At 38.8% G+C, this 14,116-nt stretch overlaps 1 protein-coding gene across 5 annotated transcripts in view; it reads left to right on the top strand.

Annotated features, from left to right (window-relative positions):
- Nucleotides 1-14,116, top strand: part of zmp:0000001200 (dedicator of cytokinesis protein 9) — a 75,426-nt gene that overhangs the window by 30,414 nt on the left and 30,896 nt on the right. For all 5 annotated transcript variants that reach the window (XM_026272380.1, XM_026272385.1, XM_026272382.1 and 2 more), the window contains exons 6-21: nucleotides 2,297-2,392; nucleotides 2,472-2,606; nucleotides 5,052-5,226; nucleotides 5,467-5,519; nucleotides 6,178-6,252; nucleotides 6,420-6,560; nucleotides 6,649-6,849; nucleotides 7,885-8,007; nucleotides 8,296-8,378; nucleotides 9,357-9,479; nucleotides 9,676-9,755; nucleotides 9,860-10,047; nucleotides 12,287-12,352; nucleotides 12,554-12,646; nucleotides 12,751-12,874; nucleotides 13,154-13,272. In XM_026272380.1, the coding sequence (XP_026128165.1) occupies nucleotides 2,297-2,392; nucleotides 2,472-2,606; nucleotides 5,052-5,226; nucleotides 5,467-5,519; nucleotides 6,178-6,252; nucleotides 6,420-6,560; nucleotides 6,649-6,849; nucleotides 7,885-8,007; nucleotides 8,296-8,378; nucleotides 9,357-9,479; nucleotides 9,676-9,755; nucleotides 9,860-10,047; nucleotides 12,287-12,352; nucleotides 12,554-12,646; nucleotides 12,751-12,874; nucleotides 13,154-13,272 (1,875 nt within the window). The remainder of the gene's footprint in view (nucleotides 1-2,296; nucleotides 2,393-2,471; nucleotides 2,607-5,051; nucleotides 5,227-5,466; nucleotides 5,520-6,177; nucleotides 6,253-6,419; nucleotides 6,561-6,648; nucleotides 6,850-7,884; nucleotides 8,008-8,295; nucleotides 8,379-9,356; nucleotides 9,480-9,675; nucleotides 9,756-9,859; nucleotides 10,048-12,286; nucleotides 12,353-12,553; nucleotides 12,647-12,750; nucleotides 12,875-13,153; nucleotides 13,273-14,116) is intronic.

Raw genomic sequence — 14,116 nt, 5'->3', positions numbered from 1 at the left:
TCCTTTCTATTGCGCAAGGAATAGTAGGCAGCAATACTTCAAAACACATTCACAGATGCACAGTCATATGGGCCTTTTCTTTCTTTCTTTCTTTTATTTTTTTACATGCTATGATATAAGATGCAATACTGCTAATGTCACATACTATTTAGGATCATATGTAAACTGGGCTAGAGCCAGGCTTTAATTATGGACCAGGATTCTAGGTTTTCCCAAAATGGACATAGTCAAATCCAGTGACCATGAAGGCTGTTCACATATTTAAATCTACTAATCGGCTTCCATCTCCAGGTTGTGTCATGTTTCTTATTTTAGCCCAAATTTGTGCAGTACGACAGACTGATCTGTAACTCAGGTCGTAGGTTTGAGGAATGCAGTATGATTATTATGCTGAGTTTTGGCCTGTACTGTGGACTATTGATTACTCTGAGTTCCTGTTAGACTCATATATCTAGTTTGGTCGCTGATTGATTTCTTGTATTTCTAGAAAGTTAGTGTGGTAATAACGAGAGTGTTTTGCAATGGAAGTAAACACACAGCCAATCGCTGATGGCCATCCAATGACGCAGCCAATCATAACAACTCGCCACTTTGAGATTTATCATCATTCAGGCTGTTTTCATGAATGTTAATAATTATTAGTGATGCTTGCTGATGTTAACGGTGCTCATATTTAAACTAATCTAAACAAATCCTTAAGTATTAAATGATTTAAAAGTTTGCATGGATGCTAAAAATCTCGCTGACTTGCTGTATATTGAAGGAAAGACCCGAGCAGTGTATTTAGAGAAGGTAGAGGAGTTCTTACTTAAGTTGAAAAACTGAAGTTCATGGCATTTCAAAACAACTTCTAATCATGTTTTTGAAGGCTTCTGTTGGATCATTAAAGGTCAACGTCAGTTTAGTTTTGCACAAGGCTCACGTTTCCCTCAGAAAACATGAAACTGTAGATCTCTCTTTGCTAAAGCTGCCTTCTGAGAATACAGACCGTACAGTCATTCTGACTGGGTTTTGATATCTGCTGACTGGAAAGCTCAGATAGTGTGTGTTTGTTGAGAAAACGCAGCTCTGTGAGGTCTATGAAGCATCCAGACTCCCTCTGCCCACCCACACAATCACAGCACAGGCATTTCATCTGTTGAACAACGTTGTGTGTGTGGTTTGTTTATATCTGCAGAGTGTCAAGATTAAAGCTTTAAGGAGCATTTAACTGGTGCTTCAGAGACAACCCACCCATTGTACTAAAGTTTAACCTTCTATTGTTCTTAAAGGGTCTTTCCTCCTCACCTTGGAGTGTGAGTTCTGACGCCTCTCACAAAAGACCAGTTTACACCAGCATGCTTGATCAGGCTGGTTGGTTCTGGTCTAGCAGGTGGAGCAATAGTGTCACCAGCAAAACTGTTGTTTTTATAATAAAGTTTCCTCATCATGTCTCGCTGGTTAAGCTTGCTAAAAAGCCTTGTGAAATTACCAACAGACAAAGCACAAAATATGCTATAGTACGTCTGCCTCCCATGCTGGAGACCCGGGTTCGAGGCCCACTCGAAACGAGTACGAGGTGTGCTGGTGAGGACCCAGGAGAGAGGGGTTACATTGGTGCCGTGACCCGGATGGGAGTGAGGTTTAGGGGGGTGAGTGTAACAGAGGCCAGCAAGTAGGTGCTATGCAGGTAAACCTTACTCCCCTGATTCCAAGAGACACACTAGCTACAGATGCTAGTGGCTGCAGTCATTTAGCCAGTTAGTCCGTCTGCCTCCCATGCCGGAGACCCGGGTTCGAGGCCCACTTGGAGCAAGTACGAGGTGTGGCAGTGAGGACCCGGGGGAGAGGGGATATATTGGTGCCGTGACCCGGATGGGAGTCAGGTTTAGGGTGGTGAGTGTAATGGAGGCCAGCAAGAATTTGCTATGCAGGTAAACCTTACTCCCTTGATCTCAAGAGACACACTAGCTACAGATGCTAGTGGCTGCAGTGATTTAGCCAGTCAGTGTGTCCGCCTCCCATGCCGGAAACCCGGGTTCGAGGCCCACTAGGAGCGAGTACGAGGTGTGGCGGTGAGGACCCGGGAGAGAGGGGTTACACTATATTGTTCTTGCCAGCATGAGGTCAATAGTGTGGACCATAAAAAAGTACATCGAGGTAAAACACACCAGAAATATTATTATACTAGACAAGTATTTTGATCGACTTCTACTTTGTTCAACTGCGGGATCAAACAGACAAGGCTTGGACTGTCATCACAAAACTGTTTCTTGTTTCTGTGTGTGTGTGTGTGTGTGTGTGTGTGTGTGTACAGGACACAGCCTCTCTGGGCTCCCAGAAGGGTGGTCTCATTAAACAGGGCTGGCTACATAAGGGCAACATGAACAGCGCCATCAGCGTCACCATAAGGGTGAGACTTTTCATTCCTGCGGATAGGTTGTGTTTTCGTTTTTCATGTCTCATTTACACTCTTCTTGATTTCCGTGCAGTCATTCAAAAGAAGGTATTTCCACCTGACACAGCTGGGCGATGGGTCGTATAATCTCAACTTCTACAAGGATGAGAAGATCAACAAAGAGCCCAAAGGAACCATCTTCCTGGACTCCTGTATGGGAGTGCTGCAGGTGTGCAGACGTGCTCTAATGTTCACAACACAAGAATTCAGAAATCATCACAGTATTGATTCACATTTTAATAGAAATGACATTTAAGTATATTTTAGTTGACTATAAATTCTAGTCACTACATTAACATTAACCATATTTCACTAGACAATATGAGTAATTATGACATTGCATATAAAGTTGTACTTTAGCTATACTTAATATAAATTTAAACTGTAACACATTTTCACTTAATTGCAATTAGCATGCAGTTAAAAGTCTGAAAACATTAGATTCAGTGCACATTTAAGTATAGTATTCCCATAATAAGTACTGAGCATGATGAGAAGGCAAAGAAAACAGAGAGTGGGGGATGAAGTGGCTCTCTTCCCTGTGTTTTAATGATTGATAAGCTTTCTCTCTGGGAGTAAATTTTCCACATACACAAATCCCAAAATAAATCGCTACTCCCACGCCAGCCCCCCATGCTATTATTGTGTGGAATTTTCTAGAACCTGTGGCTGTATTCTTTCAAAGGTACAGTTAGCAAACCAGCGTCACACCCTGCATGTGTTTTTTTTGTCATTATCTGTAATGAGTTGTGTCCGTTTAATTAGCCCTCTTCCCCTGACCTCTTGACACACCTCTCACCTCCTCACCCCCCGTCTGCATCAACAGAGCAATGGCATTTACTGCAGACCGCGGCTATTAGAGTTAACTAAATCTAAAACCATGAAAAACATAATTACCTGAAAGAAAATAAATATACTACACAAACAAACAACAACTGAAGTCAGCTGCAGCAAAGCCCTGGCAAAGAATCAGAATTCAGGATTGTCTTTATTCGCCAAGTGTGCGCAGACACACAAGGAATGTGTTGTGGTACATGCACACATACTGTTCATGCAGAGTTGGTTATAACGCCTTACAGAGTAGCATGTTACTGTACTTTAATTACTTTTCCTGGTAATGCGTTACATTTTAAATTGATGTAATTTGATTACAGTGCCAATAAAATGATGTTACTTAAGTTACAAAAATTATGAACAAAACAATTATGTTTTATGCTGCGGCACCTGGGGAGCAGTTGGGGGTTCGGTGTCATGCTCGAGGGCACCTCAGTCATGGTACTGAAGGTGGAGAGAGCACTGTACATTCAATCCCAACACCTACAATTCCTGCCAGCTCAAGACTCGAACCCACAACCGTTGGGTTATGAGTCCGACTCTCTAAACAATAGGCCACGACTTCCTCCTTAAGTAATTAGTAATCTGATTACTTTTTAAATGCAGTAATCCATATTGTAATTTAAAAAATGTTTTAAAGAAGTAATTAGTCATTTGTAGTGGATTACTTTTTTCGAGTAACACAACACTGCACACATATCTGACACAAGAACAGAAAACATTTAAATAGTAAGACTTAATTAATAATAATAATGTATGAATCTGGAACAATTGATTTATGTACCGTTTTATGCATTGTTTTCTCTATTTACAGCTGTATAAATAATGAGATGTGCACATTTATTTACATAATACTTGAGAAAGAGGCAATAATTATATGTGGAGAATGAATTACAGAAACACAAATGAATTACAGAACAGCTGTTTAAACTGGAGATGGCATGGGGGAAAAACAGTTTTTATGTCTGGATGTTCTAGTGCACAGAGGTCAATAGAGAGGGAGGAGTGTAAAGGGATTGTGGCCGAAGTTTGCGAGGTCTGTGATGATGTTACCTGCCCATTTCTCCACTCTGGAGTTATATAAGTCCTGAAGGTTGGGAAAGTGCACACCAATGATCCTTTCTGCCATCCTAACCATCCGTTGCAGTCTTCTTATAATTGAGTAAATTCCTTTACTGTATTTCTCTACCAATCATTAGTCAAAAATAGGTTTATTTTTTTTTTTTCATTTTTAAATATTTAAATTCTTCACTTTTTTTTTTTAAGTAAAAATAACCCAATTATGATTTCATCCATTGACATCCCACTCTTAACATGTGTAACAGTTAAGTAATGACTGGTTTTGATCTGATCTCAGTGCATTCTGCGTGGTTAAAATACACAGCTCTGCCAGCTGAGCAAGCAACCGTGAGCAGCTTCACAGGAGAAATCCCCGGCTGCTGTGGGGTCAAGAGTTGGATGCCTGCATTCTTCTCTGGTTGTCTTTGCCTGACCAGATGCCCTTGCTCTTATGTTTTTAAACCCATCCCTTTAAAGACACTTAACTCCTCTGTAAGACGGGAATCTGTCCTCTTCCGTATGTAAATCATCTCTCTTCTTCCCCAGGCTTCTGGGATGGTTTCTTCAACATTACTGACTGAAGTTCTACAAATGAGTCTTACTGATGTAGCCTACATGATACACCTCAAAAGTCATGTACTAGAGATGTTTGAAGCGGTTTTTACTGTGGTAAATGTATCATCATGTGAGTTCTTTTTATTAACCTTTTTTGAATGTGCAGAACAATCGTGTGCGGAGGTTTGCGTTCGAGCTGAAGATGCAGGATAAGAGCGGCTATGTTCTGGCCGCTGACTCTGAGAGCGAGATGGACGACTGGATCAACACCCTCAACAAAATCCTCAACAGCAGCTTTGAGCTCGCCATGCAGGACAAGAGGAACGGAGACTTACACGACGGTGTGTGTGTGTGTGTGTGTGTGTGTGTGTGTGTGTGTGTGTGTGCAGATTATCAAGAACCCTTAACCATCTGTGCATTTTAGACTCATTTCGATGCACATTCCTGAAGCAAACCACACTGACCTCAACACATGGGAGTGACTGTATACACAATGACAAAGAGACATGACTGTGTCCCTCAGAGAGTTCCTGTGGTTACTGTGTGGTGTAATGACTTTCTTATGACTATCTCTGTTGTAGATGATGAACAGGCGAAAAGCGATCACTCCTCGAGCAGCATGGACAGTTTTCAGGTAGGTCACACTACCTCCAGAAACAGGGATGATGACTCTTGAGTTTGAGAGAAACTCAAATCTGAGTGAACACAGAAATCATCGCACTACTGCTGAGTTTGTGTTTGTGTTCAGTTGGTGTGTAGCTAGACGTTTGACTGTCATTATAAAGTCTTGGAGGCTTATTCCGGCCAACTACTGCCCACCGAGACTGGAAGTGCTGTTTGATAGACTTTGTTTGACATTAAGGGATGGAAAATTGAAAATGATAGTAATGAAGATATCATGAAGGTAAAAGTAATGGTGAAAAAACCTTGAGAGAAACTAGGCTCAGACCTTTACAAACATTTTGTTGGCCAAAATTTAAAAACCAACCATTTTTTTAATAAATGGTTAATATAAATAATCTCTTCATACTATCACAATAATGAAAGAAAAAAATACTGAATGTTGGTTTGCTCCAGATTGTGCAGTCATCGTCAAACACAACTAAGAGAATATAGCACGTAAATGCACTTATGAAGTTATAGAGCATAGTGAACTTTTTTTCTCTAGTTTATCATATGGGTGTGCTGTGATAACTGTTTTTGGTTTTGTTCATCTGGAGCTGGAAGTGAATGCCACTGAATCAAAAAAAAAAAACAGATTTTGACTGATGTCTCTCTGCTCTGTTCTCCAGAGTGCCAGAGACATCGAGAGCAGGATGAGGAATGAGACACGGCTAAAACTCTTTACACTGGACCCGGACTTACAGGTACAGCAAATCAGCATCATGTGACACTGAAGACTGGAGTAATGATGCTCAAATTTAACTCTGCATCACAGGAATAGAGACTTTTTTCAAAAAGTTTCCTGACCCTTGTGAACGGAAGTGTATAAAAACATGCCGATAGATGAATCCCCTGACCTCATTCTCCACAGAAACTGGATTTCTCCGGGATCGAGCCAGATGTGAAGCCCTTCGAGGAAAGGTTTGGGAAGCGAATCTTGGTGAGCTGTAACGACCTGTCCTTCAACCTGCAGAGCTGTGTGGCGGAAAACGAAGAAGGGCCAACCACTAACGTACTTTACCCTAACTCAATATAGTTTCCAGTCATTTCCATCACCGTAAACCAGCTTCTGAGAGTTTCTGCACTGGTTTGCATTGCAGGTCGAGCCCTTCTTCGTCTCTCTGTCGTTGTTTGATATTCAAAGCGGACACAAGATTTCCTCGGACTTCCATGTGGATATGAACCATCCGTCTGTGAAAGAGCTGCTTCCTCAGAACAGCACCGCAGCGCCAGACAGTCCACAAGCAGCTCAACACACAGCCAACAGCCTGACAGAGAGCGCCATTCAGTTTCCACGACAGGTGAGGACACAATCTCTGTCAACAACAACTGTGACCCGCTACTGATAGACACACAAAACCAGTTTGGTGCAGCCCTCAAATAAAAGCTAATTACAGTATTACAGGCATTTTAAAAATATTCACAAAAGTGTAACAATGACACTTGACCCCCCCTCCCCCCTATTTATTTAACATCAGTTCTGATCATAATGTCCACAAATGCATTTATTTTTATGATTCCAGCCCTTTGTTTTTTTATGGAAAAACACAAAATATGACACATTTTCCAAATACTAAATGCTAAGTACTTTTTATTTCTTTTTTGTTTGTTTTGCAATGTGTTGCTTTTTGTTTTGTTTTGTGTTTTGTGTTTAGTTTTTTGTTTTGTTTTGTTTTTTGCTTTGCTTTCATTTAGTTTCGCTTCTCTTTGCTTTGTTTTATGTTTTGTTTTATTTAAATTTTACAGTCCTTGGATAACTCAATGATTAGAAACAATCATAATTTTAATACTTTATTATTTTTTGTGAAGTGTCCGATCATTTGCCAATATGATGCCATCAGGTTGTAAAATAGATTTATGGAGGGAAAATTATGTTGAAATATTAAAATTCTAATAAAAACAAATTTTATGCTGTTTGCATTAACACAAACTAGGAAAAAGACAAAAAAGTCCACACCTGGGTTAATGTTTAACTCTTAAATGCACATCAAGGCTGCATTTATTTGATAAAAAAAAAATACAACAAATGCAGTAATATTGTGAAATATTATTACAAAAACAACTTTTCATTCCTATGAAAATCATTCTTATATACTGATTTGCTGCTCAAGGAACATTCTTATCATCCATTATACACTATTTCTGTAGAAACTGTGTTGTATTTTTCCCAGTCACTTTACTGTTAATGATTAATTTAGTGCATTATTGCTAAATAAAAGCATTTCTTAAAAAAAAAAAAAATCACTGACCCACAAACACTTATGTACATTAAACTTTACTACCCTTGTTTGTGGAAATCTTTAACACTGAGTTGTTGTAATCATGTGTGTCTCTAGGGAGTGTTTTCGGTGACCTGTCCGAACTCTGACATCTTCTTGGTCGCTCGGATTGAGAAGGTCTTACAGGGTGGAATAGCACATTGTGCCGAGCCTTATATGAAGAGCTCAGACTCGGCTAAGGTAGGGTGAAATCACTGTTAGGCCTCTGGAAAAAGCCCCAAAATGTTGCTGTTGGCGAGTGTTTTTAAAGCTCTCAGATTTCTGGAAGAGATCCTCAGATATACTAGCCCTTCTCTGCCTAGAGACCTGCCATGCTTTTTCCATTCTGGGTGTGTTGTAGTAATATCATTCAGATACAAATAATGTGAAAGTTTTTTTAAGTCCCATTTGAAATGGCATGCTTTGCAAACCTAAATACAGAGCTGCATTTCTTTAAAAGTGTAATCCTTTTCTTTCGTCTCTCCTCAGGCTGCTCAGAAGGTTTTGAAGAACGCTAAGATGGCCTGCAGCCGGCTGGGTCAGTACCGGATGCCGTTTGCATGGGCCGCTAGGTGAGACACTGACTTTTTATTAGAATAAGCTCTTGAAAGTCAAACACAGATGCTGGAAGTCACTTATGATGGTGCAGACATTTTCATGCCTGAGTGTGAGTGTGAGACTGTGGAGGATGCGATGTTGTCTGTGTGTGAGAACAATGCTAATATTTTAAAGCTCTGTTCATGAACACATGTATAATAGTTGGCTGGAAGCAATGGCTTTAAGTTAAAAATATGATTTTTATCAGAAACATCAAAAGCCAGTATTCTTTTTCGGGTGGAGAATCCATTTAACTGTCATTAAAATGTCGCAATGCTTACATTTTTTAACTTAAAATAGGCTTTATTGCAAAATACATTTTCCTATTTTTATAGGAAATACAGTGTGATGTGGCCATTTTTTGTAAGATCTGTAACATGCTATTCTCCATCATTTGGTTATAATTTGTACATACAAAAGCACATATAAATCCCTTAAAAAAATCTATTTTCTATGGACAGTAATAATGTATTTACATCGCATTAATTGCAGCAGGTCAATATAGTGAAACACATTATGTATTCAGGTTTATTTGCATGGAAAAGTGGCACATTTGCCCTAAAAACAACTTAAGATTATAATATGTGTGGTCCAGTGCTTTACTAGTGCATAAGTTGGACTGTGGATCGTATGAAAACATCACTGAAACATCTCAAAGGTCTAAACTATACAATGACTTCCAGCCTGAGTGTGTGAGATTTCAGTTCCACTGTGTAAAAGCAACAAAAGGCGAATCACTAATGTTCGACCAACAACTGTTTTAGTATCTGTTTTGTTCCAGTGAAGGCTGTTGTTTGTCGTTTTAAAGCCATGCCATTAAGTTAATCTTTCCAGTGTGATGTTACAGTCGATCTGGGCAGGATGTGTGTGTCTGTGTGTGCTCTTATCTCTTTCACCCGACTGGAAAAGTGGCATAACACAGCAGCAGGATGAGCTTTGTGTCTGTTTCTCAGGCCGCTGTTTAAGGACGCCTCTGGGACGGTGGACAAGAGCGCTCGGTTCTCGGCTCTCTACCGACAGGACGGCAACAAGCTCTCCAATGAGGACGTGTTCAGACTCCTGGCAGACTTCAGGAAGTCAGTTCTCCAATCATAACACTCTTGTAGTGTATCATGTGTTTAGTGTTTGCATGACCTGCAGAACCATGTTGTACGCACTCTTGTTCGGCTATTGTTTTTCTCTCTTCTGTCAGGGGTGGTGATGTTCTAGAAACAGAATAGTCTCTTTTTCCCCTTGTTTATTTTCCCTCCTCTGTGCTTTCTCTTCTCTCAGGCCAGAAAAGATGGCCAAGTTGCCTGTGATTCTGGGTAATCTGGATGTTACGGTCGATAACGTCGCACCAGATCTGACTAGTAAGGCCTTCATATGATTCTCTGCATCGAATGCATATATTTGGATAGTTTCAGGTCGACTACCTGCTGCTTCTCAGTGATTGATTGATCTCTTGTGTGTGCAGATTGTGTCACGCCCTCCTATCTTCCTCTACGTCAGATGGAAGTCGCAGACTGGAGCAGGATGGTGTTTGAGGTGGAGGAGTTTGTGCCGTCCATCCCTAAATACTCCCAGCCTTTCACCGTCTACAACAATCACCTGTATGTGTATCCACGCCATCTCCGATACGACGGCCAGAAGAGCTTCACCAAGGTAAAACTCCACAATCCTGTTGAGATTGTGTTGTGTTTCATTTACCTCAGAAGTCAGATATCAGAGCTGGGAATGATTTCGCACCCGAGTCAAGGTCCAACCGTGATGGACGCCTCTGTTGTTAGCAAAAACAATACTGAAAAAATGATTTACTTACTTAGAATTTTTGTCTTGTTTTCTAGTATAAATATCGAAACATTCTTGAATCAAGATGCATTTACTTCACAAGTAAAATGACTTAAGTTAATCGCAAAAATAAACAATTAAAATTTAGTTAGTTTTTGCTTAAAACAAGCCAAAATATATGTCAGTGGGGTTAGAAAAATGATCTTAATTCAAAGGCTAAACAAGATTATTTTAAATATCTGCCCCATAAGCAGATATTTTGCCTTGTCTTAAAGAGGTCATCAGATGCCCATTTTGCACAAGTTGGTATGATTCTTTAGGGTCTTAATGAAAAGCTCTGTCTACAGCAAGTTGTTTTATTACATGTTGCTTTAAATGCAAATGAGCTCTGCTGACCCCACCCCTCTCTGAAAGACAGTACACTTATCTGTTCATTGTGACCTTGCTAACTATCACAGCCATTTTGCAGATTCATAAAAAAAACCTTATACTGTACTCACTTCATTTTTAAAAACATATATATATATATATATATATATATATATATATATTAAGTCATTTTTCTTGTAAAATAAATGCATCTTGATTCAAGATTTTTTTTATATATTTTTATTCTAGAAAATAGGACAAACATACTAAGAAAATATATATTTTTTGCAGTGAATATATAAAACCCTATAAAAAGCTGTATTTTGCACAGATAATGTTGAATTAATATGTGCACTGATAGAAGTTGGACAGTGCTGTGTGCACCAATGAGTTTACTGAGACACAGACAAAGTGAAATGCTACAAAACAATATACTGCTACTGTTGTTCATATTTTATGAATGTTGACATGCTGAGTAGCATTTTGGGATTCTGAACTCAAGAGCTTCCAAGTCCGAACTCTGACTTGAGAAGACGTTCCAGTTAAAACTTCCTATTGGGAAAATACATTTCCCATCTCTGAGCACAAATGGATCCGCATTAGTTCAAACCCTGCTCCAACACGCATGAAATACGCCTGCAGGACTGCATTTAATTAAGGTTGAAGCTTAACTCTCTGTGACTGTGGCCCTCCAGGAACTGACTTTGAGAGCATTATGGGAAAAATGCAGAAACTGATCTGACCAAACATTCTTCTTAATATTTAAACATATGGAAACAAGTGTAATGAGGCATTAGGGAAACCTGAAAAGTAAAAAAAAATAAAATGACAAGCAATGGGACGCTAGTGCTTTTCTGTTGCAAGGAATGTGATGTACCTCAGGAATAAATCAGTCTAACAGTCACTGCCAAAAACCTTCAAGTATGCAAAGGAGGGCTACATCCAAAACCCTAATTTGGCTTAAATACAGGATGGGGAGACCATGTGCTACAGCAGCCATTCCCAAACTGTTGAGATCGAAAATATTTACTTAAAGGCCCCTGAGATCTTTATAATGATATAAAGCTTGTCAAGATTAATTTTGTCCCGTTTCATTTAATCTATTTGTAAACATTGACACGTGCAAATAGAGAGTGAAACAAACGTAACAATTTGACAATTCAAACACAGTTTACAGCTCTCTGATGTTGGCTCATTGGAGACATAACTTGTAGGAAAAGGACTAAAACATTTAGGCCTGGTTTCACAATCAGGTCTTAGACTAAACCAGGATTAGACCATAGTTTGATTAGGACATTTAAGTAATTTTTATAAATGTGCCTTACAAAAAAAAAAACATTACTGGTGTCCGTCTTGAAGCAAAACAAAGTCATTGATATATTTTAATATCAATCAGTGCACGTTTCTTTCAGATTTACATTTTAGTCTGGGAGAAGGTTTAACCCCGCCTCGTCTGTGAAAATGTTTAATTTTGATATTTATTTAGATTAGTTATTTTAACTGTACATTTTATGATGTACATCTTTATTAGCTTTTCATCAACTCACGAATCACATAAACGTCAAAGACACAACGGTTTTCTAAAAGATTCGGTACAATTCTGTTCAAAGCTCAGAGGACTCATGTAGCAAAGTGTGTAAGATAGGTACAGATGCAAAAGTAGGGTTAGAAAAATCAGTATTTTTTTTAGCCAAGTGCTCAGTGAAGTGTAAGTTGAGTGTGTTTCATGTTCATGTGATTCCAGGCCAGAAATATCGCTCTGTGTCTTGAATTCAGAGATTCGGATGAAGAGGACGCTCTCCCACTGAAAGTAATGTCTCACACAGACACCCAATTATCAACACTCAAAAAAAAAAAAAAAAAAAAAAAAAAAAAATTATATATATATATATATATATATATATATATATATATATATATATATATATATATATATATATATATATATATATATATATATATATATATATATGAATTGTAATATTTCACAACATGTCTGTTTTTCCTGCAGTGTATTTACGGGCGTCCAGGAGGGCCTCTGTTCTGTAAGAAAGCGTTTGCTCCCGTCTTACACCACCAGCAGAACCCAGAGTTTTATGAAGAGGTGAGACGTTTACCTCTGAGCCCTACATATTTATGTTTGTGTGTTCTTATGGTCAGACGGTTGTGTTGTCTGTGTGTTTGAACGCTTGTTTTCACCGTGTTCAGTTTAAGATCGAGCTGCCGGCTCAGTTGACGGACAGACATCATCTTCTGTTCACTCTCTATCACATCAGCTGTGACAGCAACAGCAAAGCCAGCACTAAGAGACGAGAACAGGTGGAGACACAAGGTGAGACACACACTCGCATACAACCTTCAGAAAGCAGTCTTAACCACTGGGCTGAAAATACACAGTGAAGGAGTAAAAAGAGAATCAATATTTAGATCCATTATAGCTAATAAAACCCAATGTGTGGGCTTCATACGTTGGCATTTTAGGGACCTTGTTTCTTGCTAAGAACCGTTCCACCCTCTCATTCTGTTGTGTTGTGTGTGTGGGTGTGTCTGTGTGTGTGTGTGTGTGTCTGTGTGTGTGTGTGTGTCTGTGTGTGTGTGTGTGTGTGTGTAGTGGGTTATGCGTGGCTCCCCTTGTTGAAGGATGGCAGGGTCATCATGAATGAACAGCAGGTGGCAGTGGCTGCAAACCTGCCTCCAGGTTACCTGAGTTTCCAGGACAGCAGCAACAAGGTGAGAGAAGAGAGAATATTAATCATGTTTTTTTTTTTTTTTTTTTTTTGTTTGTTGTGTTCTTTGATGTGTTGTTTCGTTGTTGTTATTGTTTTTTGTTTAGTTGTATTATTTTTGTTTTGTTTTGGGTGTTGTCTTTGTGTGAGTGTGTATTTTATTGTGCTTTTTGTTTTATGTTTTTTTTTCTTTGTGGTGGTGGTGTTGTTTTTGTGTATATTTATGTTTGTTGTATTATGCGGTTTTGTTTTGTTTTAGTTTTTTGTTTATTATTGTTATATTGTGTTTTTTATTTTTATAAAAAAAAATGTATCATGTTGCTTTGTTGAGGTGTTTAGTATTTATTTTATTTTTTTGTAGTTGTGTTTTGTTGGATTGTCATATATATGCATTTTGTCACATTCTGTTGTTGTATTGAGTTGAGTCAAGATGTGTTAAGTTAAGTGGTGAATTAGAAATGTTTTGCAAAATTCAACATTGAAAACAATGTTGCATTATGCCCACATCATAATTCCATAACAGGCTAAAAATTATGTACATAAATTAAACAATATTATCGAATAATAATCTTACAAATCAAATACAGCCCAGCTATTAAAATTAAATATCACTCACCAGTGAAAGGGCTTTTTCCTGCTGTTCTTACAGTGTTCCCGTGGAATTGGACTACTTTAACACTGTTGCTGTGGGTTGTTTTTCATGTCCGCGGGTTAAAGCGACCCCAATAACATGATATTTAGCCCCTGGAACAGGGGCGGAGCGGGGGGGTGGCTAATGGGGCTTAAGCCCCGAATGTTTTGTCAAAAGCCCCGAATCTTTTAGCTTTTTTAAAATAACTTCAACTTTG

Source organism: Carassius auratus, chromosome 9 (genome assembly GCF_003368295.1).
Source record: "Carassius auratus strain Wakin chromosome 9, ASM336829v1, whole genome shotgun sequence".
Classification (NCBI taxonomy): domain Eukaryota; kingdom Metazoa; phylum Chordata; class Actinopteri; order Cypriniformes; family Cyprinidae; genus Carassius; species Carassius auratus.
Note: the sequence above shows the minus strand (reverse complement) of the source record. Positions and strands in the feature narration are given on the sequence as shown.